The following is a 26,851-nucleotide window of genomic DNA, read 5'->3' as shown; positions in this document are numbered from 1 at the left end:
CATTTTCTATGCAGTGGTCTCTTTCTTATATGTTGGCAACAGGCAAGCAAGGTGATGGAAACTTTTTGTCACTCCTGTTCTCCCTTTTGAAGTGGAATTGGAACGCTTCCACTCCAATATTTTTAACCTGGATCAAATAATTTGGAAGTATCTTCTAAATGGGAGTTCCTATTTAGCCCATGTTAGAAGCAGTATAACTCCGAGTATAAGCCTGTCTCAAAGAAAATATAAACCAAAAGCTTTTTTCCATGACTGTACCGAACCAAACCGGAAATATTTTTTCTAGGAGTTTTCAAAAGTAGTTTAGTTCACAAGTAATTTAGACATGGTTTAAAGAGAGCCTGTCTGTGGTTGTTTATAACAAAGAAAAGCAGTTTCAAAAGTTGTGGTGGGTTGACCCTGGCTGCATGCCAGGTGCCCACCAAAGCCTCTCTATCACTCCCCTCCTCAGCTGGACAGGGGAAAGAAAATATAACAAAAGGCTCATGGGCTGAGATAAGGACAGGGAGAGATCAGTCACCAACTACCATCATGGGCAAAACCGACTCAACTTGAGGAAAAATTATTTTATTACCAATCAAATCAGAGTAGGACGATGAGAAATAAAAAATAAATCTTAAAATACCTTCTTTCCACCCCTCCCTTCTTCCCAGGATTAACTTCATGCCCAATTTTCTCTACCTGCCCCTCACCAACAGCACAGGGGCACGGGAAAAGGGGGTTGTGGTCAGTTCATCACACATTGTTTCTGCTGCTCCTTCCTCCTCAGGGGCAGGACTCCTCACACTCTTCCTCTGCTCCAGCGTGGATCCCTCCCACGGGGTGCAGTCCTTCAGGAACAGGCTGCTCCAGCGTGGGTCCCCCACGGGGTCACAAGTCCTGACAGAAAACCTGCTCCAGCGTGGGCTCCTCTCTCCGTGGGGCCACAGGTCCTGCCAGGAGCCTGCTCCAGCGTGGGCTTCCCACGGGGTCACAGCCTCCTTTGGGCATCCCCCTGCTCCAGCGTGGGGTCCTCCCCGGGCTGCAGGTGGGTCTCTGCCCCCCCATTGCCCCCCACGGGCACAGGGCACAGCTGCCTCACCATGTGCTGCACCACGGCCTGCAGGGGAATCTCTGCCCCGGTGCCTGCAGCACCTCCTGCCCCTCCTCCTTCACTCACCTTGGGGGCTGCAGGGCTGTTGCTCTCACATATTCTCATTCCTGTCTTTGGCCGTTGTCACTGTTGCACATGTTTCTTCCACTTCTTAAATACGTTATCAGAGAGGTGTTACCACTGTTGTTGGTGAACTCGACCTTGGCCAGCGGTGGGTCCATGTTGGAGCCGGCTGGCATTGGCTCTGTCAGGCACAAGGGAAGCTTCTAGCAGCTTCTCGCAGAAGCCACCCCTGCAGCTGCCTGCTGCTAAAACCTTGCCACTCAATCCCAATATGAAATTGGAAAGAAAGGAAATTTGAAGTGAACCACCGAAGCTTGCAGAATAGTAATTCCTGATAGGGGAAAAAAGGATTCAAAACAGTAAAGCTGACAAAAGCACCCAGATCTAGAGAAGATACCATAATTGAGGAAACCTGGGTGAAAGTACTAAAGCAGCAGGAAAGCTGAATTGATTTTTGGGAGCAGTATAATACAAGGAAAGATTGGCAGATATATTATATACTAGAAAAACACCTGCTGTGCACAAGAAGAAATTCCTCCTTTATATGTTGTCCTTTGATATTTTTAAGATTATTGGTGAGATAAGGTTATCCTTCTGTCTGCAATGAGTTTCTGTGGATTTGACTCTTACACAAAGCTTTCAAACAAAGATCCTAATCACCTTTACATTATCCTGGTATTTTCTAGAAAGAGATTTAATGAATCTTTTCATGAAGAGTAATTCGACTTAAAGTTTAAACTGATAAAGTATGATCTTTCTTTCAGTTTCCAGTACTTTAAAACAAAATGGCACTAGGATTAAATAATAACAATAACTTTAAAATAAACAGAATTACATCTGCTACTTATTAACTGAAAAAGCTTGGGAAGCTTTTCCCTCCAACTTCCATAGCTTTGGCCCAGATAATATAGCAAGAGCACTAAAAGAACTTTTATGGTTAAATATTGAACTCACTGCAACATGTAGTTTTTGACATTCTCAGTTTAGCACTGTCATGATTAAAGGGCGTTGAGTGCGCTTCTTTTCAGGAAAGCCCTCTCACATACGACTACACAAATTGTATGTATAGTGCTTTCAGGGGGAATCACAGAGCATAATGCTCCCACTTTAGAGATGGAAAAAGCACAGGCATATATGAAATTATACCCTGCTTCAGAGAACCAGAGCACTGTACCACTAGAGTACAAACTATGTCTATGGCACATTGTACAGAAGGATTATAATCTTTTATTTTAAAAACAAAATTAGTTTAAAAGTCGAAAACTGCAGTTAAATACATCTGTGACTGTATTATTAATGTGTTACAATCCAGTCTCCTCTGCATTATGTAATATTTTTTTAAAATGCTATCAAAACCTGTGTTGGCATCCCAAAGGTGTCAATTTTATACAAAACTTTAATTTCATTAAATTAGGTCAATGATGTAGTACTGATTCAAGGAGAAAAATTTGTATTATTGAATTACCAATATCATGTCATACCATGCAAATTCTTCTTGATGATTTTTTTTCCAATCTAATGCGTAGACTAAAGATCAAAGGGATATTTTAACATGGGAAATGGTAATGAAAAGTGTCCCCCTTACTATTTCAGAGGAGGATTATAAGAATATAAGAGAACAGTTCATCTTCCTTACACTTTTTTTCTTCATATATCATAAGGCTGGTGATGGTGCTCTACGAGAATTGTTGATGTCTCTTCCACTCCTTTTCTACACTCTTTCTGTTTCTTCTCCCATTTTCTCTCATTGTTTGTGACATTCTTCCTTCATATGATTGTGGATGGTTAGGTTTTTTCTTTATCTACTTCTGGAGTTTGTCAGTACTCCAGAAGAGTACTCCAGTACTCCAGAAGGAGATTTTTTTTTATATATAATATACACCATGGCTGTCCGCTTTTCTTGTAATGCCTTATAAATCGGCATCCATATTAGCAGATAATGCAGTTCAATAGGATTAGATTTACAGGGCAGATCAATTAGTGCTGAGGACTCAACATCCCCATTATTCATGTTACAGGGAGCTTTAACTCACACTAGACCTAGTCTGGCCCATGGACTGAATGCCCATTAGCAGCTGGAGTACCTGAGGTGTGAGACAATCTTCTGGTGCAGGTTCATCTGAAAGAAATTGAATTCAGGTACTCTAGAGACCACTCCACAATGTGAATCAAGGCATTTCGACTGGAGACAACAAAGAAGTTCACTTCAAAACCATGTTTCAGTTCTAAACTCCAACACTAATATAGACATATAACACATTTCAGAAAAACACTACAAATTTTATTCCAATGTTGCAGCCTCAAAATTCTGATATTTTTCTTGTTTCTTTCACACATTTTTCACTTTCTTCAGCTCATGTATGTAATTATCCAATGACTTGTTCTTGGAGCCATTCACAGGTATACAGAGTGGGCAAAAGATATCACCATTCTGAAATGCTGTCCCCTGTCATTTGTTTCTTGTATTTATAAAGTATAGCAGGATATCCTGAAATTATAAAATCCACTTGGAAGGAGAGAAGTCCCCGGTCATTCAAGCATTTATATGTTTCTTCCAGCTGAGATTAATTCAGCAGAATATGGGAGGCCCTGTCCTCTTCTTAACCAAATACAGTGACAGACTGCTTTGAGAACAATAACTCATTTGGGACTTTATATTTCAGTATACTAATACATGTGAATTGTCTGTGATATTTTTTCTGTGTGGTTAGCTGTTATATTTTCAAGCTTTTTATTATTCAGAAGAACTTTTAAAAACTGTTTGCTTTGCCTCATTGGGAATCACTCTTCTTTGTTCTTAGGATGTTATGGCATCAATAGTGAAATGTTAGAACATTGTTAGGTGTGATAACAATAAACTCCTCACAATCTGTTATGAGACCAGTTATTTTTAATCTTCTCCAGAACAGCAAAAGTAAGACTACAAAAAGAAATGGCCAGTGCTGACATATACAGCTCAATAGAAGAATGAATGAGAATATTTTTTTAAAAGGGTGAAGACTGAAGTTTCTGTGTTTTGGCAGTTAGCATCAGTGATCTGTCTTCTCTTCTATAAACAGATAGAAACACATTTGATAACTAGTTTTAGAGATCATGACCATCAATTGTAGATTTCCAGAAAGAATTCAGTTCACTGTTGCTTTTTTAATTAGCTGAAATGTGGAATGCTGATATTAAAACCATTGAAAGCAGGCTTCTTGATGCTGCACAACCAAAAGCAACCCAGTATCTCATTTACATTCCTCTCCTGGTGTCTGCAGCAGATCTATAAATAGAATAGGCTACACACAGAAATTTATTATTGCAGCTGATAGCAATTTTCTTTTGCAAAGCTGTCTGGAGGCATTATTCATGAGGTTCATTCTGATAGACTCTCCAGCTGAGATCCTTGCTCCCCAGAACTGCAGGTGGTCAGTTTAGAAACACACTAATCAACTGCTATGCACAAAGACAGTCACAAGACTTACTTATTTCACTCTTAAAAAATACAGGAGTTCACTCAGCTCCAGATTATTTTCTCTAACCTGATTACATGGATATTATAAGCAGTGAACATATTTTTAGAAATCACAGGTATTTGACATTTTATCACTGAACATACTAATAATTTTTTAATGATTATGCTATTATCTGGAAAAACATAATGACTGTGGTTTGATACAGCTCACATCATGTCTTCTGCATTCATACCCACGGGCACATGTGACCTTATCAAGTATAAAACAGACATGTTTCTGTTCAATACCAAGGATGTGTAGTAATCATATGGAACTGACCTACATAGCTGTCATCTAATCTCACTTGTAAAACAAGGGGAAAATCAAATAAGATGTTTAATGAAATTATATACATAGTAAGTGATAGATGGGAATGTCTTACACTCCTGATTTTTCTATCTGATTTTGGTTTTCCTACCATATCTGCCATTGCTCTATATTTGTATACTAAAGATAATTGATAAACAGAATATGCACATTTCTAAAATTTTGTATCACTCCTCAAGACTGATTACAACTTATTTTTTCCATTGCCTATTCTAATATTCTTTCTATGACTGAGAACATAAGATACATGAAAGCAGAGATACTACCTCTTTATTCTGCTTCAATGTCAATATAATCACTATTGTAAGCATTCATATTTCAGTTTGTCTTTACATCCTACTGTGTCACAAGCTATATATAACGCCTGAATGTACAAATGATGTTTCTATTTGCAAAGTAAACTAGTAACTTCACATTTTTTGTTTTCAATTTCCTTTTTTCAGACATAATAGAAAAGCTGTTTTTCTGTAGCAGTTATTTTGACCATGTTATGAAAGCAGCAGCACAAATAACTAGTGAGACATTAGAAAAGTCTCATCTCTTAATGTGAAAGGAAAGATAAATTAAAATATAAAATTAAACCCAAAAGACCTGTCAACTCAATTCACCCATATTGCATCCTGGCATCTTTGATACGAGGTGCACAAAAGAAAAAAAAAAAAAAAAAAAAAGTTAAGAGAGTAAAAACAAATATATTACAACCAAAAGTCACTGATTTTCTGTGAGCGTAAAACCTACCCTTGTGTTTTAAGTGCGTTTTGGTACTTATACATATTTTTTTGTTTCTAATTTAAATTTGTCAGTGATGCAGAAAATTGGTTTTGTGAATGCCCTAAACTCTACTCTGGAAGACTCTGCCAGTTCGTGACTTGTGATGAAAATCCATGTGGAAACGGTGCTACGTGTTTTCCCAAGTCCAGGAGAGATGCTGTTTGCCTTTGTCCATATGGAAGATCTGGTATCCTCTGCAGTGATGGTAAGAACCATGTTTTTCTGCATTGGTCATAGTTTCTATCATTCATAGAAGCTTTGATAAGAAACAAGTCAAATGCTTTGAAGGCAAAACACTGAAAGTGGCCACCTCCCCACTTACAACCTCAGCCCAAAATCCACTTACAAACAAAGAATGGCTGAGCTGATCACCCTCCTCGCATGTTTTTTCATGTCAGCCAGAGAAAAGGAGACAGAGGGATCAAAGACACTGAGAGCAGACAAGCTGGGAAATACTAAATAGTGTCTGATGTTTTACTAATTTATCTGGAGAAAAGCTGAGAGAAAGATCTGACAGAAAACTCACTTAGAGAAATTAATTTCTCCTGTAGTTGGATTTTTCCTCTACTTAAGGAAGCATTACTTCGTACATTTTGTAAATCAAAGGAGTGTATAAACAATACTTTCTGGATTGTAAAAATACCACCAGGTGCTAAAATTTGATTTCTCAGGTCAAAAAGAGGAACAAATTAAATTTACCAAGTGCTTTGCTATGATACAGGAGACAGGATGAAGGGAAATTAATAAACTAAGTAAATAGGTCATTCTGACTAATATAATTAAATGAAGGTCTTTTATTCCTCAAGTGTTGATTCTAATGGGTGTTCTAGGTTGGAAAATTCTGTGTGAACGTCCAAGGTATTCTTTTCCCCTAACACTCAATGTAGCAAAAGGTAATGATTGAAAAATCTGCATATAGAAAATAATCACTAGTTCTGAGCTGATTCGGCAGTGCATATGAAGTGCCTTTTAAAATAAATATTAAGCAATGTTCCGGTTGGATCAAAGTCTACACTGTTTTTTTCTTCATACTATATACATCATTACCTCTTATTTAAAATTTTAATTTCCAAAATTTTTAGTAAATAAGCATTTATGTATTATTCATGTTTTCATCTAACCCTGATAACTGATAGCTAATAAAATATATGTAGGCAAGTGTATGAAACATGTATTATACTTCCTTAGTAATCTTTTTTAGCTTGCAGTAGCACGAGACATTGGGGCTTCGTGTGCTGGGTTAGCCCTTGATAGATTTCTTTTCTTCCAAGCACTTCTCTAATTGATCTTTGAGTCCATGTAAACTTGATATACAACATCCTATGTCAAAGAGCTCCAGAACTTAAGTACATAGCTTGCACAACAACTTTAACTGCACCAATTGCTAATGACATTAATGCCTCAAGCTTCTGTGTTAGAACAGATGTTTCAGAGTTGTTCCCTCTTTTGTGAATGTTTCCCTGTTCACCTTCTCCATGCCTCTCCTGATGTATGTATATCCTTATTATAACCCTCCCCAAATTATTTCTGAATGGTCCAAGTTGATTTATTAATTTCTGAGACACCAGTCATGTTGTATCTTTAGCTACTCAGGCTGCCTTTCTCTGTTTCTTCTCAGTTCCACTGCATCCTCTTTAAAATGAGGGTCCAGAGCTGACTGCAATATTCAAGGTGTGATAATGCTACTCCTTTATACTGCAGTGTTCGACATTTTTCTGTTTTACTCTTTTCTAAACCATTTCTTTCATTCTATTTCCTTTTATTAGTACACTGACATTTTCATGAAACTGAACTTATTAAAACTCTTAACACCTCTTTCTCTGAATGCTGATGATGAGTTCAGAACCCACCATTCTGTATCTAAGGCTAGGACTGTTTCTGTAATCTACTTCAATTTACATCTGTCAACTCTGAGTATCATCTAATGCTTTTTCCCCTGTAGTCGTTCAGTGAGGTTCTTCTGCAGCTCTTTGTACATAACTGTCTCTGAATTAAGAGTCTGAGTAAAAACTGAGAAAGCCTAACTGAAAGTACACAAATTCATTAGCTTGATTAGACTACAGAGTGGAAGGCTTTGAAAGCACAGAAAGAATTAAATGTTATTGAGTGGAAAGGGAAAACTGCCTGGATCGTCAGTGTAAGCAAGCAAAATGGGATAGAACACCCAGCTTCATAGGACAGAGTATAAATCTATGGTCGTAAAGTCCACAACACAAAAAATTATTGAAATACGAAAAAATATTCTACTGAACTGTGTCTTAAGAGCTTAGAAAGAATAGAAATAAACTGAGGACAGACAGAAGTCTTGTTAGGCTGGTCTTTGTATTGAAACATAAAATGAGCTGCAAAAGGCCTTTTTATCACATACACTAAAATGGAACAGAGGGGAGAAACAGAGTCACAATACAGTGAAGGATGGTGCAACCTTAGGGATAGCCCTAACAGCATCAAAGCCATACATTTGGTGAGGTATTTGAAGATAATAATAGATTGCCTAATTACAATGGTAGAACAATGTTAATTATATTTGAAACAGAAGAAAACTTAAATGTTTACTATGACAGAATAAATGGGCCAGATAATAAATTTATTAGAAAGAAATGATCTATAAAATTTAAAGTCTAGGCATATACATTTTAATGAATAATCTCCCATTTAAGATATACAACAATATTGCCTCTACTGTTAAGATTAGTAACGAAGTGCATGCTCCTTTGTGTCTGAAACACTGAAGAAAAGCTTGTTTCTCCTAAATGCTTATCAAATAATAGTTGGTCTTCATCACCAAGAAATGCGCAAGATGTTACAGACATTATTTGATAAAATGAATATAGGAAATGCACCAAATAGAACTGCAGATTTCATGCCAGCATTGCTGCTCCTACCAACAGAGATTATTTACAATAGACAAAGGATAAATAAAGATGTGGACAGACCCACAAATGAGCCCACTGATAAAAGTCTTGCCCATACCAGAGCTCAAATTGCCCTCTATTAAGAGTTGGAAGTTACACTAACAACATAAATCTCTACAAATATGTAAGAAAAAGTGACAATAAAACTATTGTCACTATTAAATGGAAAACAAAAACAAAAACAAAAACAAAACCACCAAAATGCTTGGCATGACAAGTTAAAAATACATCATTTTATAGAAAATGCACAGCATAAGTGAGAAAACTATAGGGCTACCTTAAATATGACAAATGAGGCCAAAATGTAAGGACAGATAGTAACTTCTATTAGAGCATCCTATATAAACATGGAAAACCAGACAAACTCCTGGGACTAACAAGGATTTTTCTTCTGTTTCTGAAGCAGATGGAGCATACTGCAGTATGCAGACTTGGAACAATCGCTCAGACTTTATCTTAGTTACATTATGCTTGCTTCAGGTTTCAAGAAAAGCTTCCTAAAAGCATGTTCATTTCTCCAAATATATATAGTAGAATTATTTATCTCTCACGACACATCTTTGCTTGCTTTTATCACTAGATGACCATGTTATTGTGACAGCAAGTTGACCATTATATATTGAAATCTCTCTCAGAAAGCTACATAGCTAGGGCATAATGGGCCAACGGGGATGGGGCATGATAATATAAGTTAGAAGAGAGGACAGGATGCACTCATCTGGCAAAGGACACGGGTAGACAAGCATACTGACCAGCCAACTATTTACATGTGACTGGCCTTTTATTTCCACATTTGTTCCTCCAAAAATCACCTAATTCCATCCTTCTCCCTGCCTTTTTTTCCTCCCTTAAACATCCATAAATCTTGTGCTATTCCAGAATGCTCTTTACCTGCACCTCATAATGTGTCCCATACCCCATCATACCCCATGGCAGTCACCCCACTCTGTCCAAAAGGTGCTCCAGCACTGACTCATTGTAGTGGGTGTCACACCTGGACACTAGGGTTGAGAGTCTCCTGGGACAGCCCTGAGACCGGGTGTCCTTTTCTCTGAGTCTGTAATTTAGGTTCCTGCCTGCCTTTGGGCTCTGTGCTCCTCTGGGATTGTGGAGATGGACTCATGGTGGGCTGATGGCTTCTGGCATAAGTCTGGGAGTAGCTAGGGAAGGGTATTAACTGAGTTCCCCCACCTACCATTGTCTCTCTCTGCTGTTTTGTGGGTTTGTGGTCCAGCATTTAATCACATAACCAAACAATGTTGATTTGAGGAGTTAAATGTCACATGACTTTTTGCCCATGGAGTTGCCTGAAACAAGAATTTAGTCACTTACTAAAATAGAAAATGAAATATTTACCAATGTGCATCATCAATATACAACAATTTGGAACAGAGATTATATTTATATGGGCAGTTTGATGCAATGTCCCAAATGACTTTGGTTTTTTAAGCTGTACATAAAGTGATCTATATCATTTAAACCGAGTCCAGTTATTGAGCTCTGGCTTTTCAGTAGTTTTGTGTGAAAACAACGAACATTCAAGCCCTAGTCTGATAAATTTCCTTTCACATTTAATTTAGTAAAAAGTTTCCTGCATTGTGTTTCCTGCAGATTGTAAATCTCCTCCAGTATTTAGTATCATGCTGGTGAATGAAAGTATTGACAAATAGCACCATTTCAGACCAAATGAATACACATTCTCCAACAGTGCTATGAACATTTTTTTTTCTGCTTTTAAAAATACTTCCTATACATTTGATTTTTCTACTTTTAAAAGTTGGTCAGGAAGACATATCATCAACTCGTTATGGAAGCAAGTGAGGATTAGGTTAGCACTAGAACCGTCTGTCATCTGGGAAGATTTGTCATTTCGTAGCATTTAAGACTTAAATGAAACCTGTGCTGTGTGTTCATTCCAAAGAGAAAGTTTGAGCTCAGACACTTAGAGAGATGTCCATGTCACCATGCTTCAACTCTTTTAAAATGAAGGTGAATTCTAATTATAATGATTTGTGGCCAAATCACTGTTGTTGACATCAAATAAAAGACAAATCATTTTAATGAGCCTAAACTATTACAAATTAGTATTGTTGTATCTCACCAAAATAAGCAGAATTTAAGACACTGTTCTTGTAGCTTCAAACAAATGAACAAAGAGTTGTTCAATTGCTACCATCTCTGTCATCAGCCTTTATTTCTTTTTTCTAATTTTTTTAACACTTTCATCTAAGTACAGACTGGAAGCATTTCCTGGTTGGTACAGGAAACTGATATGGTCTGTAAAATACAAGGCCAATATATTTGAAATATCTGAGTGTAAGGAATTTTGATATATAAGATGCAGAAATTTTCAAGAGGAAATACCAGGGTATCATTGCACTGTGGAGTTCTGATGGCCTCCTAAATATGAATGAAGAAGAAATGGTTCATTCACCAGCAATGGAAATGAACACCTTCTAAAATTCTAAACTCTTGATGTTGTTGTTAATTATACGCTACACAAGAAACTGGCCCCTTCTGGGAAGCTGTTGGTCATAATATGAAGCATTTTATTAAGTCAAGAATCAACAGCAAGCACTTTGTAAGCACAAAGGTAAATTTAAAAGGAGAAAAATTTCAAAGGAATGTTCCTTGTTAAGACGAGTAATTGTATCAATGGAAGTGTTTTAGTGTAAATTGTGTCAATGGCCAAACTTCAGTGGTTTAGTTTTACTATGTGTTTCACATATGTATATGACAACATAAACCGGAGTCCTAACTGACATTGTATTTAACAAGCACACACCAAAAAGGACCATCCACAGCATGTGTTCAGAGCAATCTGCAAGTATGTTCCTTGAAACATTTCTGAGCAACATTTATGGTAATGCTTCACAGTCCAAAGGATTCCGGCAAGTTTTCTGTAAAATGTATTCTCCCCCATGTATAAAATTCATTTCAAGGTGCTGAAGTGGGATTAGTCACTTGATCCAAGCTCTGTAGAGTGAAAATCAGCCTGCAAGAAAAATCAGCCTTCTGTGCAGCTATGTTTGGCACACAATGTCACCTTCAGAGTTGTTTGGGTCTGCAGACTAAATCAATGCAGTTCGGTGACAGCAGATGCCCAAAGGGAATTTCCTCAGATTTTTAAAAAAAAAACCTGCATCACAAGGTTTCTGGTCAGTGATAGACTTTGGGGAATGCTGATCAGGGTTGCTCTTCTTCCTGTTCAAGAGAATTTATTTTCTAGGTCATTTGCTTTTAGCTGGGCCTTAATTTCCCCCTCCCCTCCAATGTGAGGAATGTCATAAAAATAGTACAAAACACACATAGACACACTCACACACTATTAATGTTGCTGCTGTATTATAATTTTTTCAGATTCATATTTTCATCCTTGAGCAGTGAAATCACATTTATTATTTCAAATCTCAACTTCCAATTAGAAATGCAAGCTGCTAGTCCACAACATGATTACAGAAATAAGCTAAGCTAATAGGGCCCATGGGCTCCATGACTACTGATGCCACAAGACAAATAAAAGGAATACATAAGTTTTTACTGGGGATGGGGAGGGGAAGACATACACTTGAATTATCCACTATGTAGTTCACTACCTCCTCATACAATAGTCTTCCAGATGTCAAAAGTCTTCTACTACCACCTTGAACTCTCAGCTGGCACTGCACTGCTCCAGCACCCCATCTTTTTTTCCTTGCACTTCCCAGAGTTTTCAGTGGGGAAAGCAGGTTGCCTATTAAAGAAAACATCTTTAATGTAGAACTAGCAAAACATGTAAACTAAATACACAGCAGGCAATCCCACTTTGTTGTAAGTCAAGCAAGGAGGGCAGAAGACCGACTTGGTTGAACAGGGTAATTCTCATGCAGCTCAAGAGCAAAAAGAAACCGTATGATCTCTGGAAATGAGGTCAGTCTTCACAGGAAGGGTACAGAGCTGTGGTTTGTTTATGCAGGGAAAAGACACAAAATACTAAAGCTCAATTAGTTGAAACTGGCCAGTGTTGTTTCAAGTAAAAAGAAGGGCTTTTTTAAGCATGTTAGTAGCAAGAGGAGGTCTAAAGAAAACATTGGTGGACTAATACTTGTTGAAGATGCCATCTGACTAATAGGGATGAAGAAAAAGTGGAGGCATTCAAATGTGGTTTTTGCATCAGTCTTTAATAATACTGGTAGACCTGGGGCTGCCCAGTCCCCTGACTGGAGGACCACAAGTGAGGGAATAGCGACTTTCCATTTGTGGACACTGAAATTGTAAGGGACCAGCTGTTTCAGCTGAATGTTCCCAAGACCATGGGTCCTGGTGGGATTCATCCCAGGGTTCTGAAGGAGCTGGCAGATGTTATGGCAGGACCCCTCTCTGTTGTCTACCAAAGGTCTGGGGAGTCTGGGGAGGTGCTTGCTGACTGGAAGCTAGACAGTGTTATTCTAAACCACAAAAAGGGTGTGAGGTACCTTACATAGACATGTTAGTCTAACCTCAGTTCCTGGAAAAAGTATGGAGACGATTATACTGGGTATTTTGAAGGTATTTGAAGAACAATTCAATCATCAGACACAGTCAAGATGGGTTCACATAGGAAAACTCCTGTTTAACTAATTTGATATCCTTCTGTGGTAAGGACACCAGCCTAATTTTTTTGGATTTTAGTAAGGCTTTTGATACTGTCCCTCACAGCGTCCTTCTAAACACGTTACCCAAATGTAGGATGAGTGGGTTTACAGTACACTGGGTGAAGAATTGGCTGAAGGGCAGACCTCAGAGGTTGTAGTGAATGGGGCTACATCTGGCTGGTGATCGGTCACTGCTGGTGTTCCTCAGGGTTCAACTCTAGGGCCAGTCCTGTTTAATATGTTCATCACTGATCTGGATGCAGGAGTTCATTAGCAAGCTTGCTGATGATACCAAACCGGGAGGTGCTGTTGACTTTCTTGAGGGACAGGAGGCCTTGCAGAGGGATCTAGATAGATCAGAGCATTGGGCTATGATAATTGGGATGAAATTTAACAAGTTGAAATGCTGGATTCTGCACCTAGGACATAGCAATGCTGGGCACGAGTATGAACTGGGAGGGGAGTGGCTGGAGAGCAGCCCTGCAGGAGGGATCTGGGGTGCTGCTGGACAGCAGGCTCAGTGTGAGTCAGCAGTGTGCCCCGGCAGCCAAGAGGGCAAACGGGGTGCATCAAACACAGCACAACCAGCTGGGAAAAGGAGGTGATTATCCCCCTGTATTCAGCGTTGGGGTGGCCTCACCTTGAGGACTGTGTGCAGTGCTGGGCCCCACAATTTAAGGAGGATGTGAAGGTCCTTGAATGTATCTAGAGGAGGGCAACAAGGCTGGTGAAATGCTGGAAGGAACGTCCTGTGAGGAGCCACTGAGGACTTTGGACTTGTCTAGTCTGGAGAAAAGGAGGCTGAGTGGCGACCTCACTGCTCTCTACAACTTCCTGAGGAGGGGACTTGGAGAGGGATGTGTCGATATCATCTCCCCCGTATCCAGTGATAGGACACATGGGAATGGTTCAAAGCTGTGCCAGGAGAGGTTTACACTGGACATTAGGAAGCATTTCTTTACCAAAAGGGTGGTCAAACACTGGAAGAGGCTTCCTAGAGAGCTGTTCGATGCCCCAAGCCTGTCAGTGTTTAAGAGGCATTTGGACAATACAATGCCCTTAATGACATGCTTTAGCTTTTGGTCAGTCCTGAATTGGTCAGGCAGTTGGACTAGACGGTCATAGTAGGTCCCTTCCAACTGAAATATTCTTTTCTCTTCTCTTCTCTTCTCTTCTCTTCTCTTCTCTTCTCTTCTCTTCTCTTCTCTTCTCTTCTCTTCTCTTCTCTTCTCTTCTCTTCTCTATGCCAGTTTAGCTCCCCCATCTTGCCTTTCCTTCCCAAATTATGCTACATATACAACATGTCTGTACAGCAAGTCTTCCGCCTCATTTCCATGGTTGGTCCCTGTGTAGCTCTCTATCCTCTCCATCTCTCTGGTTCTTTCAAGAATAAAGGACAAGGCAATTGCAACAGCACATTCTTCCTTCACCTATAGGCCTGCAGTCCCTGATCTAATACCTTCTAATGTACTGCAATGCACAGAGAGGGATTCCTACCAAACCTTGTGCCAGCGGTCTGTTCATGCAAATCATTTTTTAAAATTGCTGATTGTAAGTATATAGGAATTTATAGAAATGCATTTATAATTTGCTGCATATAACTTTAAGTCAGTTAATTCCACCAGAAGCATATGTTCTAGCTCAGACATCCAATCTTCTTTCATGTTCTTTAGAAACATGATGAGTAAGAGGACGAATAACCCAGCTGCCTTAAAAATTTTCTTTTTAAACTCACCTAAGAAAACATTTTGCACTCTGTTCATCAGTACTTCTGTGCTCAAGAGCAAGTTTTGGTTTATTAAGAGCTATACTGCAAACCTTTAACAGAAAGAGTAGCTGCAGAATTTTGTGATGACAAAGGGTGTGTTTCTGAAGACCTTTGTACAGCTTATCTACTGGGTTTGCATAGCAAGCTTTGGTAGCGGGGGGGGGGGGGGGGGGGGGGGCTACCTGGAGCAGGTTTTCTGGCAGGACTTGTGACCCCGTGGGGGACCCACACTGGAGCAGTTCATGAAGAACTGCAGCCTGTGGGAAGGACTGACGATGGAGAAGTTCATGGAGGACTGTCTCCTGTGGGAGGGACCCACACTGGAGCAGAGGAAGAGTGTGAGGAGTCCTGGCCCTTGAGGAGGGAGGAACGACACAGAAAACGTGTGATGAACTGACTGCAACCCCCATTCCCTGGCTCCCTGTGCTCCTGGCAGGGAGGAGGTGGAGAATTCAGGAGCAAAATTGAGCCCAGGAGGAATGAATGGGTGGAGGGAAGTTGTTTTTAAGATTTATGTTTTGTTTCTCATTATCCTACTCTGATTTGATTTGTAATAAATCAAATTAATTTTTCCCCAAGTTTTGTCTGTTTTGCCCATGGTGGTAATTGCTGAGTGATCTCTCCCTGTCCTTATGTCAACCCATGAGCCTTTCATTATATTTTCTCTCCCCTGTCCAGTTGAGGAGTCATAGAGCGGCTTTGGTGGGCATCCAGCCAGGGTCAACCTACCACAGCCTGTAAGACTGGAAAATACAATGCTTGGTAGTAATTTCCATTCCTTTTTCAATATTGTCTTTGCAAATATATGAGCTGGTATTTAGGAGAACTGAATAATACTCATCCCACAGTCTATATGGGTGCTGATCCTGGAGCCAGACACTGAGCTGATAACTGTTAGCAGTTAGTCAATGATATATAGAAAAGTGGATTATCTGATCATAATCCTGTATCATGAAGTCTTCATCTCTTTCATCTGCCTTGGGTTTTGCAATGTATTGTAAAGCTGTGTTTCAAGATGTATTGGCAGTAAACACTGAAAGAAACATTAATTTTAACTCATAAGAGAAAATCCAAAGATAATGAAACCATTATTCTCTTTCTTCTTTGTCACTTTATTGTGTCCTCTTTGTTAAGATTTTTTTCAAACTATAGTTGATTTTTTTTTACCTCCCACTCTTATGCTCACCTCTGATTAGATGCACAATGTTAGGGAAGTAGGTAGCCAATCATATTAATGTATTTATATAATGAGATAATTTGTCATTATTTGTTTATGAGGCAATGGGACATATCGTATCTCATTACTTGTTCAGTACTAGGAATGCAGAAGAGGACAATGATGAACGACGCAGGACTGACAGAGAGACATAGGACAGGATCAAGGACAAAAAGTAGATCAAAGGCATCGGTATTCTGTCAGAACAGTGTGTGTTTTAGGCACAGTGTTAATTTGGAGTGTGTTTTTGCATGGCTCATAATCAGAGCCTTTGGGACACATCTCTGTTCATTACCACAGTCTGAAAGGGCAAGAGTGGAAATCAGCTTGGGTGGTGTCTAGGCAGGAAAAGGAAATAACCCAATGTGATTAGCTGTGCCCTCTGCTGTTTAAACCAGCCCAAAACATTTTATAATGTTCTGAAAGACTGTTTCAAGTAAAAGAGAGATATAGATAAGATGATACCATTTTCTGCACATTCTTGTCTCCATAGCTTTGTAATGAATGAAAAGAAAGAGAATAAAAGGAAAAGGCTGAGTTATCTTTCTTGACATAGTTTTACTAATTACTGCATTTTTCATACAGGGTTGTTTTGTTTTTTTAAAAATTTTTAAGTTACAAATATGTAAGAGTATGGCAAACTAGTCTGTATTAAAATCAAACTAATGAATGTCACTGCATGAGAGATATCTCAAGAACTGAGTATTTTGCACTGATGCACATTTACTGATAACCTTTAACTTTTTGATGTGATTAGATAAAAGATCTCTTGAGAAGTAATACTTAGTGTAGAGAAGAAACATGATTAAAAATGTGGTATAAAATCTATAAGTGGCATTCCAGAAACATAAAATATGGAATAACTGTCAAGATAGAGATACTGAATTAGCCAGAAATATAACCTTTTGACTCGGGTAATGGTATTACTGATTTGTATTTGTTACTGTGCTGTTATTCTGAGATAAATTGCTTATCCGAAAAGCTGTTGGCTGGTGGTGTCTGTTACCACATCTGGAAGCTATAACACAGCAGAGATGTCTTAAGCCCCCACAATGCTGGATATGTTACTGAATGGCCCCAGCAAAATGTACAGTTAAAACTGGATTAAAAGACCATAAAGAGCTGAGAGGAAATGCTCGGGTACTCAAAGATGGACATTATTTATGAAAAGTGCTTCTTGTCAGATGTTTTGAAAGGGGCTATACTCAGAATACACCCAGGATTAAGAAATTAAAAGGTTATTTTGCAAAGAATGTATAGTGACTGTGCTCTAACCTGGAGTTCAGAGATCTATACTCAGTTCTTCAATATACTCCAGACTTTGTGCACGACTTTGTGAGCAACTTTGTGCAAATAATTTAGTTTCTGAGTGCCCTATGGTTCCCATTGTTTAAAATCAGAAAAACGTGTTTCCTTGATTTCACAGATAATTAGTTCAGAATTTATGGCAATTAAGATGAGAGACAAAGAACATGCAGAATGGGGGAAGTAGTTGCAAGACACAGAGAAGGTAGGCTTCATCCCACCTAACTTTAGAATTCTATAATACTTTATTCTGACTTACAATCCAATGTGACTCTTGTATTTGGTGGGGTGAAATAAACGTTTTAGAATACTGTTCGCTTGACCTGTGTAAGGTAGGTGTTTTATATGAAGGGCACTTCATATAAATGTGCTTAATTTTTCCACTGACATAAAGTGCAATGGTCAGATGTTATGTAGACATCTGTCACAACCCAGACTGGAAGCCCAGGGAGTTGTAAGAGTTCTGTGATCCCCTCAGGTTAAATTAAGGTGAAACAACACCAAAGGACAGGTTAAAAAGTTCTGCAGTAGGAAGAACTTAAACTTGGAAAAGGATAATAAGCAATGTGTTCTCTTATAAATCTATAGGCAAGGCAAGGCAGAGCATCAAAGTTGTCTCAGGTCAGGTAATCTTGGGTGGTGGATGCACACACAGCAAAGATTTTGGTCACTGTTTAATTTCATCTTCTCAGCTGATTAGCATACCAGACAAGGAGGGGCAGGTATTCCACAAACTCATTTCCATGAGAGAGGAGGAAAAACGTGGAGCATGGCTTCTGAGCATGCATCAAGGGACAATGGAGTGCACCACCCCTTGTCTGAGTTGGTTGTCGTGCTCACCCTGCCGCCTTTGTTTTTTCCTCAGTTCCTACAGATCTTTACTGACTTCCTGTTTCTTGAGCAATCATGCAGCTGGGGCAGAAATGCTCACCTCTTATCAGATCCTATCACCTCTTCAACGGTGAAGTCACAAAGTCATTAGCAAGCCATGGGTGATGTCTGGCTTACACAACAGAGCCACAAATTATCATGTTTACACAATGGAGCCAGTGATTAGCAGTTCTTGTGATTGATGAGAAACATTCAATTCTTGTACCCAGTTCTGGTAAACTGTAGGTAAAATTGCAGTGTAGCTAAAGGTCCAAACGAGAATGTGTAACATGTTTTGGGTTGAAGATAGAGCTCCCATCTTCTCGCCTTCATACAGATGTTCATTCAGGGCACATCCATGTTAAAGATCACAGATGCAAACCATTCATTCAGTGTGCTCTCAGAAATAGCTATCCTGCCTTCAGGAATTCTTAAGTAACGTGTCACATTGACATTCTTTGATATAACTTCTTCACGACTTTGCACAATATTCTTCAAAACATGTCACTTCTGTCTAAGGTGTTTCGAACTACATGTCCCAAAGAAGCATTTTAAGTCTACTTGACAGTGTCAAGATTCTGACATCTGACAGTTGACCAAATATAGTATACATGACCTGTTTGCAGACACTGGGTACTGCTGTCCATATTTACTGCTACTAACATTTTAAATAGAACTGCTTATCTTTCTCTACAATTTTCTGTTTATTTATTGCTATAAAACTTCATAATCTATTTGGCCTGGCAATTTTTCTCTCAAACCTGTTTTCTTAGACTTTATCTTAAAAGCAGGAGGAAACAATAGATGAAAACACAATTTAAGACCAAATTTTTCAGTACTGTGGGAAGCCCAGGCCATATGTAGTGTCACAGGCCATATATAAAAGTCTCTGGAGTTAAACAATAGCAACTTCCTGTGACACCAAATTTACCAAATTAAATTTTGCATAACATGTTTAATTTACTGAAGTTAGTTCCCACTTCTGACTTCTTACGAGACTTGCTACCTCATTTTAGGTAAAGTTATTTAAAGATGTATAACTTGTTTTAAATAACCTTAAATAGGAACAGTTCTGTTATCAATACAGTTTTGTCGTGACTCCAGCAAAACCTCCACCCAGTAAATCTATCTATCACTTTGTTACATATGGAAATGCAGAAAGAAAAGCTGAGTCTTGTCTCGGTATCCCCAAATTTGCTGCGCCCCAGCTCATGGGTCAAATTATTCTTGCCTAAAGGAGATACGGTTTTAGTTGTAAGTATGAATTGAAATTTTTGAGTCTTTTGTTCCAGGATGGATCAAAACTGTAGTGAAACTGAAACTGGTATGTAGTAATAATCTAAGAATACGGACATCTGTAACAATTTTCTGTATGTCGTGCAGCACCTGCTCAGCGGGAGTAACATCCTTCTACTGTTCAGGTCCTACTGTTGTAGAACACTTTGCAGGACATGACTTTGTCAATATTCAATCCATCTTTACAGGGAATGCTGAAAGGAGCAAGTAGAAAGGCAAGAAAATAACTTCCCAGTTAGAAAGCTCCGAGGAAACAGATGAGACAATGACATACTTCATCCTGGGAATAAAGTGTTTTACCCTGCTGCAAATAACTTGTTAGGAATAGGCTCTTCAGTGATCTCTGTCAACAAACCAAATTACCTGGCTCTGTGAAGGTACATGATAGAATTTACCTTTCCTATTATAAAGGGAAGCAGGAAAAGACAATAAACACAAAGACTTCCTTTATCTTAAAATCTTCTTGTCTCTTAAATATTTTGTGGTTTAATAAAAAAAAAAAAAAAAAAAAAAGGAAAGAACAGAAGAATAGTCTGCATTAAAGCAGCTGCCTGTTTGTCATAGCTTCCTGAGAAGCAAAAAATGAAAAAACACAGAACTTGATCTTCCCTTAGGCATGTTCAGGTAATCTGAGGAAACACTAGTAGACTGCAGCCAAGACCAAATTTGAATATGTGAGAGTTGTGTTCTTCCTCCAATGCAGCCCATGACTCACAAAGGTCGGAGACTGAAGGTTATGTTCAGTCATACTAGGTTGAGAGCTCATTGCCAGTTTTCTCTAATTAGGACAAAATCACTGTTTCATATGGAAATTTCCTGGTTCCCATTTAAGATCACAGAACAAGTCATAATGTGCCACATGTGAAATAGTGTTTAATAAATGGGAGGGTACACTCTGTGTTGCTGCAGACTCCCAAGTCTGTGCTAGAAAAGGTTTGTCAGAGTCTGTGTCTGCACCTTTTGTCAGATGCTGATACTGAGGCAATGGCTGCCACTTCGGTGCCAATATGACAGGTTCCCCAGGTTGAAATTTAGAAACATCCACAGACTAGAGATGGTGATATCATTTTCACAGTTATGTGCTTCTACCACAATGTATTTAGGGCCAGATGCTTAAAGGTACTTACCTTAGCGTAGATTTACTTGGGGAAGATTAGCATTCTTTACTAGCCCTCCCCAATCTGGTTTGTACATGGTTCAGCTGCTTCTTCCTCCCCCAATCCCTCCTACTGCCTTCATTAGTAAAGCTGGATACAGTTACATTTGGTCCTAAAGTTTATTGGAGATAACTGCTCAAATCTTTTAAATCTAGCCCCATATCCATATCCCATATAATTTCAGGATTAATCTTTACTCAACTATTCTTACTCTCCTGTTTTTCACTAAATCATATTGTCAATATAAGCATTATGTGATCTCTGCTCTGAGTACCAACTACAAGAATTGACTATGGCAGCCTGGCTACTCAGGTCCAGCAAGCAGTCTTTGGGGCTGTGTGGATGCTTAGTAGGAGTGCTCTATTGACAAACTCATTTCGTTTTTTAATTCCACAGGTTTTTTTCAGCATAAATTATAAACTGTGTCACAAACTGGTAGGTGTTTGAATAAACCTGTAGCCTTCACAGCTTTGGAAGGAGCGGGAGTTTATAGTGGGCAAACGTATTTTAGAAAAGGCTACGTGCTTTGCTTGGTCGGTGCCAAACATAAAGGAAATTTTCATTAAGTTGAACCTAAATGACAGTAAAAAAAGGTTAAATAATTTGTCAATACTGTAAATTATGCATTTTTAGATACTCAATTCATGAATATTCAGAGAGTTCAAAAGATTGAGTGAATAATGGAAACAATATTATCCATGTATGTTCTATTCACTGTGCTGCAAATTCATCTTTTTATGATGTTTCTTTTTATTATTTCTCTACCTGTGAAGAATTATTATTCCTTAACCTATTCAGCATATCCTTGTACTCATTTTCACTCAGATGACTGTCAGAGGTGGCATTTCTTTTAACAAGATTTCTTTGTATCTTTTCTTTCGTCTATCTGAGTTTTGAGTATATATTGCAGTGTAGTTCTATTTGTAATGCTGTTAGCTAGAATCCAGGAGATGGCAGTAGTTGCCAGTAATTCGTTTGTAAAATAAACCTATTTACAAAAGCTGAAAATTAAAGAGATTACACTCAGAGGAAAGCCAAACTGTATCTGCGTGTGTATAAAATATTACGACATTTCAAATTATGAGTATTATTTTTATTTTTTAAGTTCTAAAATGGGCTATTAAATAGAACTTGAAAATACACATTAAAGAATTTGCCCTAACACTGAATTTCTTTTTCTTAACTCCAGCTATTAATATTAGTCAACCCAGTTTCAGTGGCACAGATGTCTTTGGCTATACCTCATTTCTAGCTTACTCTACAATTCCAAATATCACCTTCTACTATGAATTCCACTTGAAATTTCGGTTGGCAAACCACCATTCAGCTTTACAAGATAACCTGATTTTTTTCACTGGACAGAAGGGCCAAGGTAAGCTTTATTTTTATTACCTATCTTTACAGGCTTTCAAATATTCATTAAACAAGTAGATAAAAATATACACAGTTTTTTCTTGATACTTTTTTAGGACATAATTTCACTAAGAGGAAAAATAATCTATTCAATACTTTATTGTTTTGTAAACAGTAAACAATCAGGTTATATAAATGTTTATTTTCATTAAGGAGAAGTACAACTGCTTCTAGTAATTAAAGTCAACAGTTAATCTGACACTTCAGGTAGCATATTTCTGAAAAAATAAATGGAAACCAGAAGATTAAGTTTCTCTCTTCAGTCGTAAACACAAATTTCATTATTGATTACATTTATTTGGTGCACAGTTTTGAGAGATGCTGCCTCAAATCTTCTTCCACTGATACTTACTTTATTGGAAAATCAATCCATCCATCCAACATGCCACAGCCACCCTGACATTTCTTCTTCCTCTGTCCTCAAGCAACCTGCTGCAGGAGCAGCCGTGAATTTCTGCTGTTGTCACAGTGGCTGCGCTTCCACAGCCCACAGAAATTCAACCCTGTGGCAGCCAGAATTAGACGTGTTATTTGCATAAAATAAGAGACCCTGACCCCTGAGATCATCCAGTGCAAGTTAACCCAAGCTAGCTATGAATAAGTTGTGCTACAATCTGTATTAATGAAGTGTTCAACTTGGCCTGATTAACACAGCTAAGAAGCAGGTTATATAAACCTACTTACAACATTTGTACTAAGATTTTAGCAATACTTAGGTATCTCTTCACAGCACAGCACTGTGACAGGCTGGTATGGCCTCAGCATTGAAATGGGGTAAAATAGTAATACTATTGTGTTCTGTCCATCTTAATATTACTGGCCACATATAACCCATAACATTGATGAAAGTTTAGAAAAATTTAATGATTGTTGTGCTACAATCTGTATTAATGAAGTGTTCAACTTGTTTAGAAAAAACTTTAAACTTTAGAAAGTTTAGAAAAATTTAATGAAATGTTAACGCAGACTTAAAGCAATCAGAGTAGAAACTACTTTATACTTAAAAGATCATAAGAAACATTATTTTTACCTTAATCGCTTCTGCAATTGGCGCATGAGCTAACTTTTGGGTTTGGAGCTGTTCTAGGGGATTGATGAGGCCTAGGAGGGAGGTTTGGTGATGTGTCTTTAGGTCTAAATCCATCACAGTAGGAGAGTGATTTAGGTATGTAAATATAAGTCTGTACTGCCGCAGTAGATGCTTCGCCATATACAAAACATCACATGAGTTTGGCAGATATGACCAACGGCTTATGGGAACCCTATGCTTGTGCTGAGCAGTATCAGAAAACTGATACTTAATGAAGATGAAAGAGGGGAGAAATTATTATTAGCAGTTTTAAGATACTGAGGTCTCTATTAAAAACTAATTTGGGGGAGGCATTATGCAGTTACATATTGCACAAAATAATTGCAGTAAATCCTATCAATAGGATAGGGGATATCTTCCATTTGCTATGTTAGTACATTTGATATCTTCTTAGGTCTTGTTTCTTATTAAATTTATTTACTTAAGTTCCTGTACCCTCTGGGAATTCTCCCCTTTCTCCCTGTGGTAGACTTCCAAGATTCTGACTGTTAGTCTATCACAATGCAAACTAAAACACGTTAATTTAGGATGACTTGGAAGTTTACATATCTGTGATATAATTAAGCCAGTTACTTTAGTTTGCAAAGACTCTGTCAAATTTACCTAGTGCAGCTCTGCTGATTAACTGTACTTCACTGTGCCCTGAGACCCTGGTACAGCACATGAACAAACAGCCACCAACTAATTTACTTAATTTATTGAGCTGATTATCCAAATTAGCCTTACAGAAATAAGAATTAAACCACTATGAGTGTATTTAAACTCAAACTATGCTCTGCCTGTCTGTGTGTGAACCAGACTTTGCTAAGTTTTTTTCCAAACTTCAACAAAATATGATTAGGCCACATTGACTCTGCAAACTGAACTGTATTCAATGGTACTTTAACTGCATCCAGGTACAACTCCCCTCATACCACAGATTCCTCCTGCAACAGTCACCGTTCACTCCCAGGCAGTTTTTCCTTTCACTTACTATTTATTATTGTGGACTGAGGAAATACTGTCTTTCTTTTTTGGGTAGCCAAGTAGAAATGGCACGTGATGTTGACAATAACTAAAACATTTCCATCTAGTCACTCAGAGAGTAGCTTTCAGAAACCAGTGTCCCCATCATTAAATTTTTTATAACAATAATACATAGCTCTTTTGTAATACAAACACAAATTAATCACTAGAACATTCTTTTCAATGACAAGAACAAACTACCACATTCAGACATGTCTCTGCAACCTTGGGAACTGAATTTCAAACTGTCAGTACAGAAATTGTTGGAAATGTAGCCAAAGAAATATTATACAATTTGTCCACCTGTCTTTACTCAGGATAGAAAAAAAGCAAATATTAAATGTAAAGCATCAATGGTGCAATTTAACCTGATTTTTTTTTCAGTTACAATAATCAAAAGAGAATACCAAAAAATATGCTTAAAAGATACATTGCACAAAATCTCATCTCAAAAATGTCTGCCTGCAGGGTGTACTCTGTAATATCAAAGTCATTGTGAAGCGTAGGTCTTCCAACCATATTCAGCTGAATGAAGTGAAAAAATTCTTACTGATGTCATCTTTGTTAACCGGAATACTAGCATTCTGGGTTTATTATGTAGCTGTGTAGTTGTCAGGCAGAAATCTGGATTTTTATTATTCTGCATATCATTTCTTTTGTGAACACTGCTGTACAGTAATAATGAGTTTCTGCAGCCCCATGTCAAATGATGGGTGGGTAGTAGAGCACCAGCTGTCAGCAAGGCTGAGAAACAATGAGGTACCTGTAAATAGCTGTGTAGCAGTTTTATTTATTTTCTCCTGAATCGTTGTGGAGACTGAATAATCCCTGTTTTAATTACCAGAAAGCAGTATTTCTTACCGAGTAGAACTTTATTTCACCAAGAAGAGATGCCAACAATTTACTTTTGCTGACTATCAAGCACCATGAGGAGCATAAGGTTTTTCACAGCCTGTGATCTTGCTGTAAGGAAGCAATTTCATCCCGTTTATTGTAGTTAGCATTCTGTTACAGTACCCTACCTGATTCCTCTCCACCATCGCGTCTGCCTAAACCACTGATACTGATGTCATGGCTAACCTCTCGTGAGGCACTATCAAATGTTGTCTAACACAGAGATGTATAACATCTTCTTCCTCTTATCCCCACAAAGCTTATAAATCAGAAGTCACCCTTGCTCTAAAATCTCACTTAAAACCAAACCTGTCACAGCAGTCAGACTAACAGTACTCTCAATTTCCCCTGATCATAGCGGACACAACCTCTTCTTTAAGTCTCCAGGCTATGGCTGAGCGTGACCTGGGTTGGAATGTTCCCACAGGCCAGGACAAACGTTGCCACTGTCTGTATGTGTCCTGGGTGCGGGCGCCATGCGCGGGCAGCGGGGCCGCAGGGCGGCTCTGAGGCGCGGACGGGGCCGCCCCGTGCCGGACACAGCCGGTTCCAGCCGGCTCCAGCCCGCCCGCGGCAGGGCACGGCTGGGCCCCGGCACAGGGGGCCTCGCGGAAATGCATTTTAAAAGGGAGAGAAAACACCACAGAGGGAAGGTGAAGGAACAAAGGGAAGCAACAGAGAGAACAAAAGGTCAGAGGAAGAGGAGGAGGAAAAGGAGGAGGAGCTCCATACCAACTCCACAAAAGAGCAGATTACCAACGCTTCAGCCCATGAAGAACCCCATGGCAGAGCAGCTGGAAGTTCCCTGAAGTAACTGCAGCCCCTGGAGAGCCCGCACCAGAGCAAAGGTGCGAGGAGGAAGGAGTGGCGGAGAGAAACCACCGTGTACTGACCATGGACCCTCACACCCATGCACCACTTGGTTTTGGGGGAGGAAGCGAAGTCTGGAAGTTGGGCCTTAACATATGTTAAGCTTATGTAAATAGTTGTTCGGTGCTTATTTTATAAGTCAGAGTAATAATGTAAAAGCAAAAGTAAATCCACCTGTATCACTTGCCCTGTGAATATTTAGACAGAAGTACTGCAGAAACGTGGCAGCTTTTGTCTCCTGTTTCCAAAATAAGATTTTTAAAATTTTAGATCAATTCAGGCTGAATACATGCTAACTACTATTTCTTTCAAACTGGAATAAACAAATCTGTCCTTTTCAAAAACTTACAAGTATAGTTCTTTAGTTATGAAAGGAGATAAATATGTATATGTGTAAATATGGATGTGCTCATTATCAGACAGAAAAAAAGGAAATCTGAAAGAAGAAAACCTATATTATTCACTTGACTAGAACTAAATTATTTTCAGGAAATAGAAAAACAGTGAATATGAAGGTCTTCAAAATTAAAAGCACTAGAACACTGATGGTTTCAAAGAGCACACTTCTAAAAAGAGGAGAGTGCTGCTGAGTGTGCTATTCACAACTCAAGCGTGAAATTATTTATACATATCAAACATTTGGTCTTGTAGATTATTTTTAAAGGATGTTTACTCTAGTCCTACATTG

The 26,851-nt window shown here is 38.6% G+C and overlaps 1 protein-coding gene across 1 annotated transcript in view; it reads left to right on the top strand.

Moving 5' to 3' along the window:
- EYS (eyes shut homolog) overlaps positions 1–26,851 on the top strand; it is a 1,054,063-nt gene that overhangs the window by 982,479 nt on the left and 44,733 nt on the right. Inside the window, exons 41-42 of the mRNA XM_074895818.1 lie at positions 5,784–5,956; positions 22,081–22,263. Coding sequence (XP_074751919.1) covers positions 5,784–5,956; positions 22,081–22,263 — 356 coding nt within the window. The remainder of the gene's footprint in view (positions 1–5,783; positions 5,957–22,080; positions 22,264–26,851) is intronic.

The sequence above is a fragment of the Athene noctua genome, chromosome 1 (genome assembly GCF_965140245.1).
Source record: "Athene noctua chromosome 1, bAthNoc1.hap1.1, whole genome shotgun sequence".
NCBI classification, from domain to species: domain Eukaryota; kingdom Metazoa; phylum Chordata; class Aves; order Strigiformes; family Strigidae; genus Athene; species Athene noctua.
This window is presented reverse-complemented; position numbering and strand designations above follow the sequence as displayed.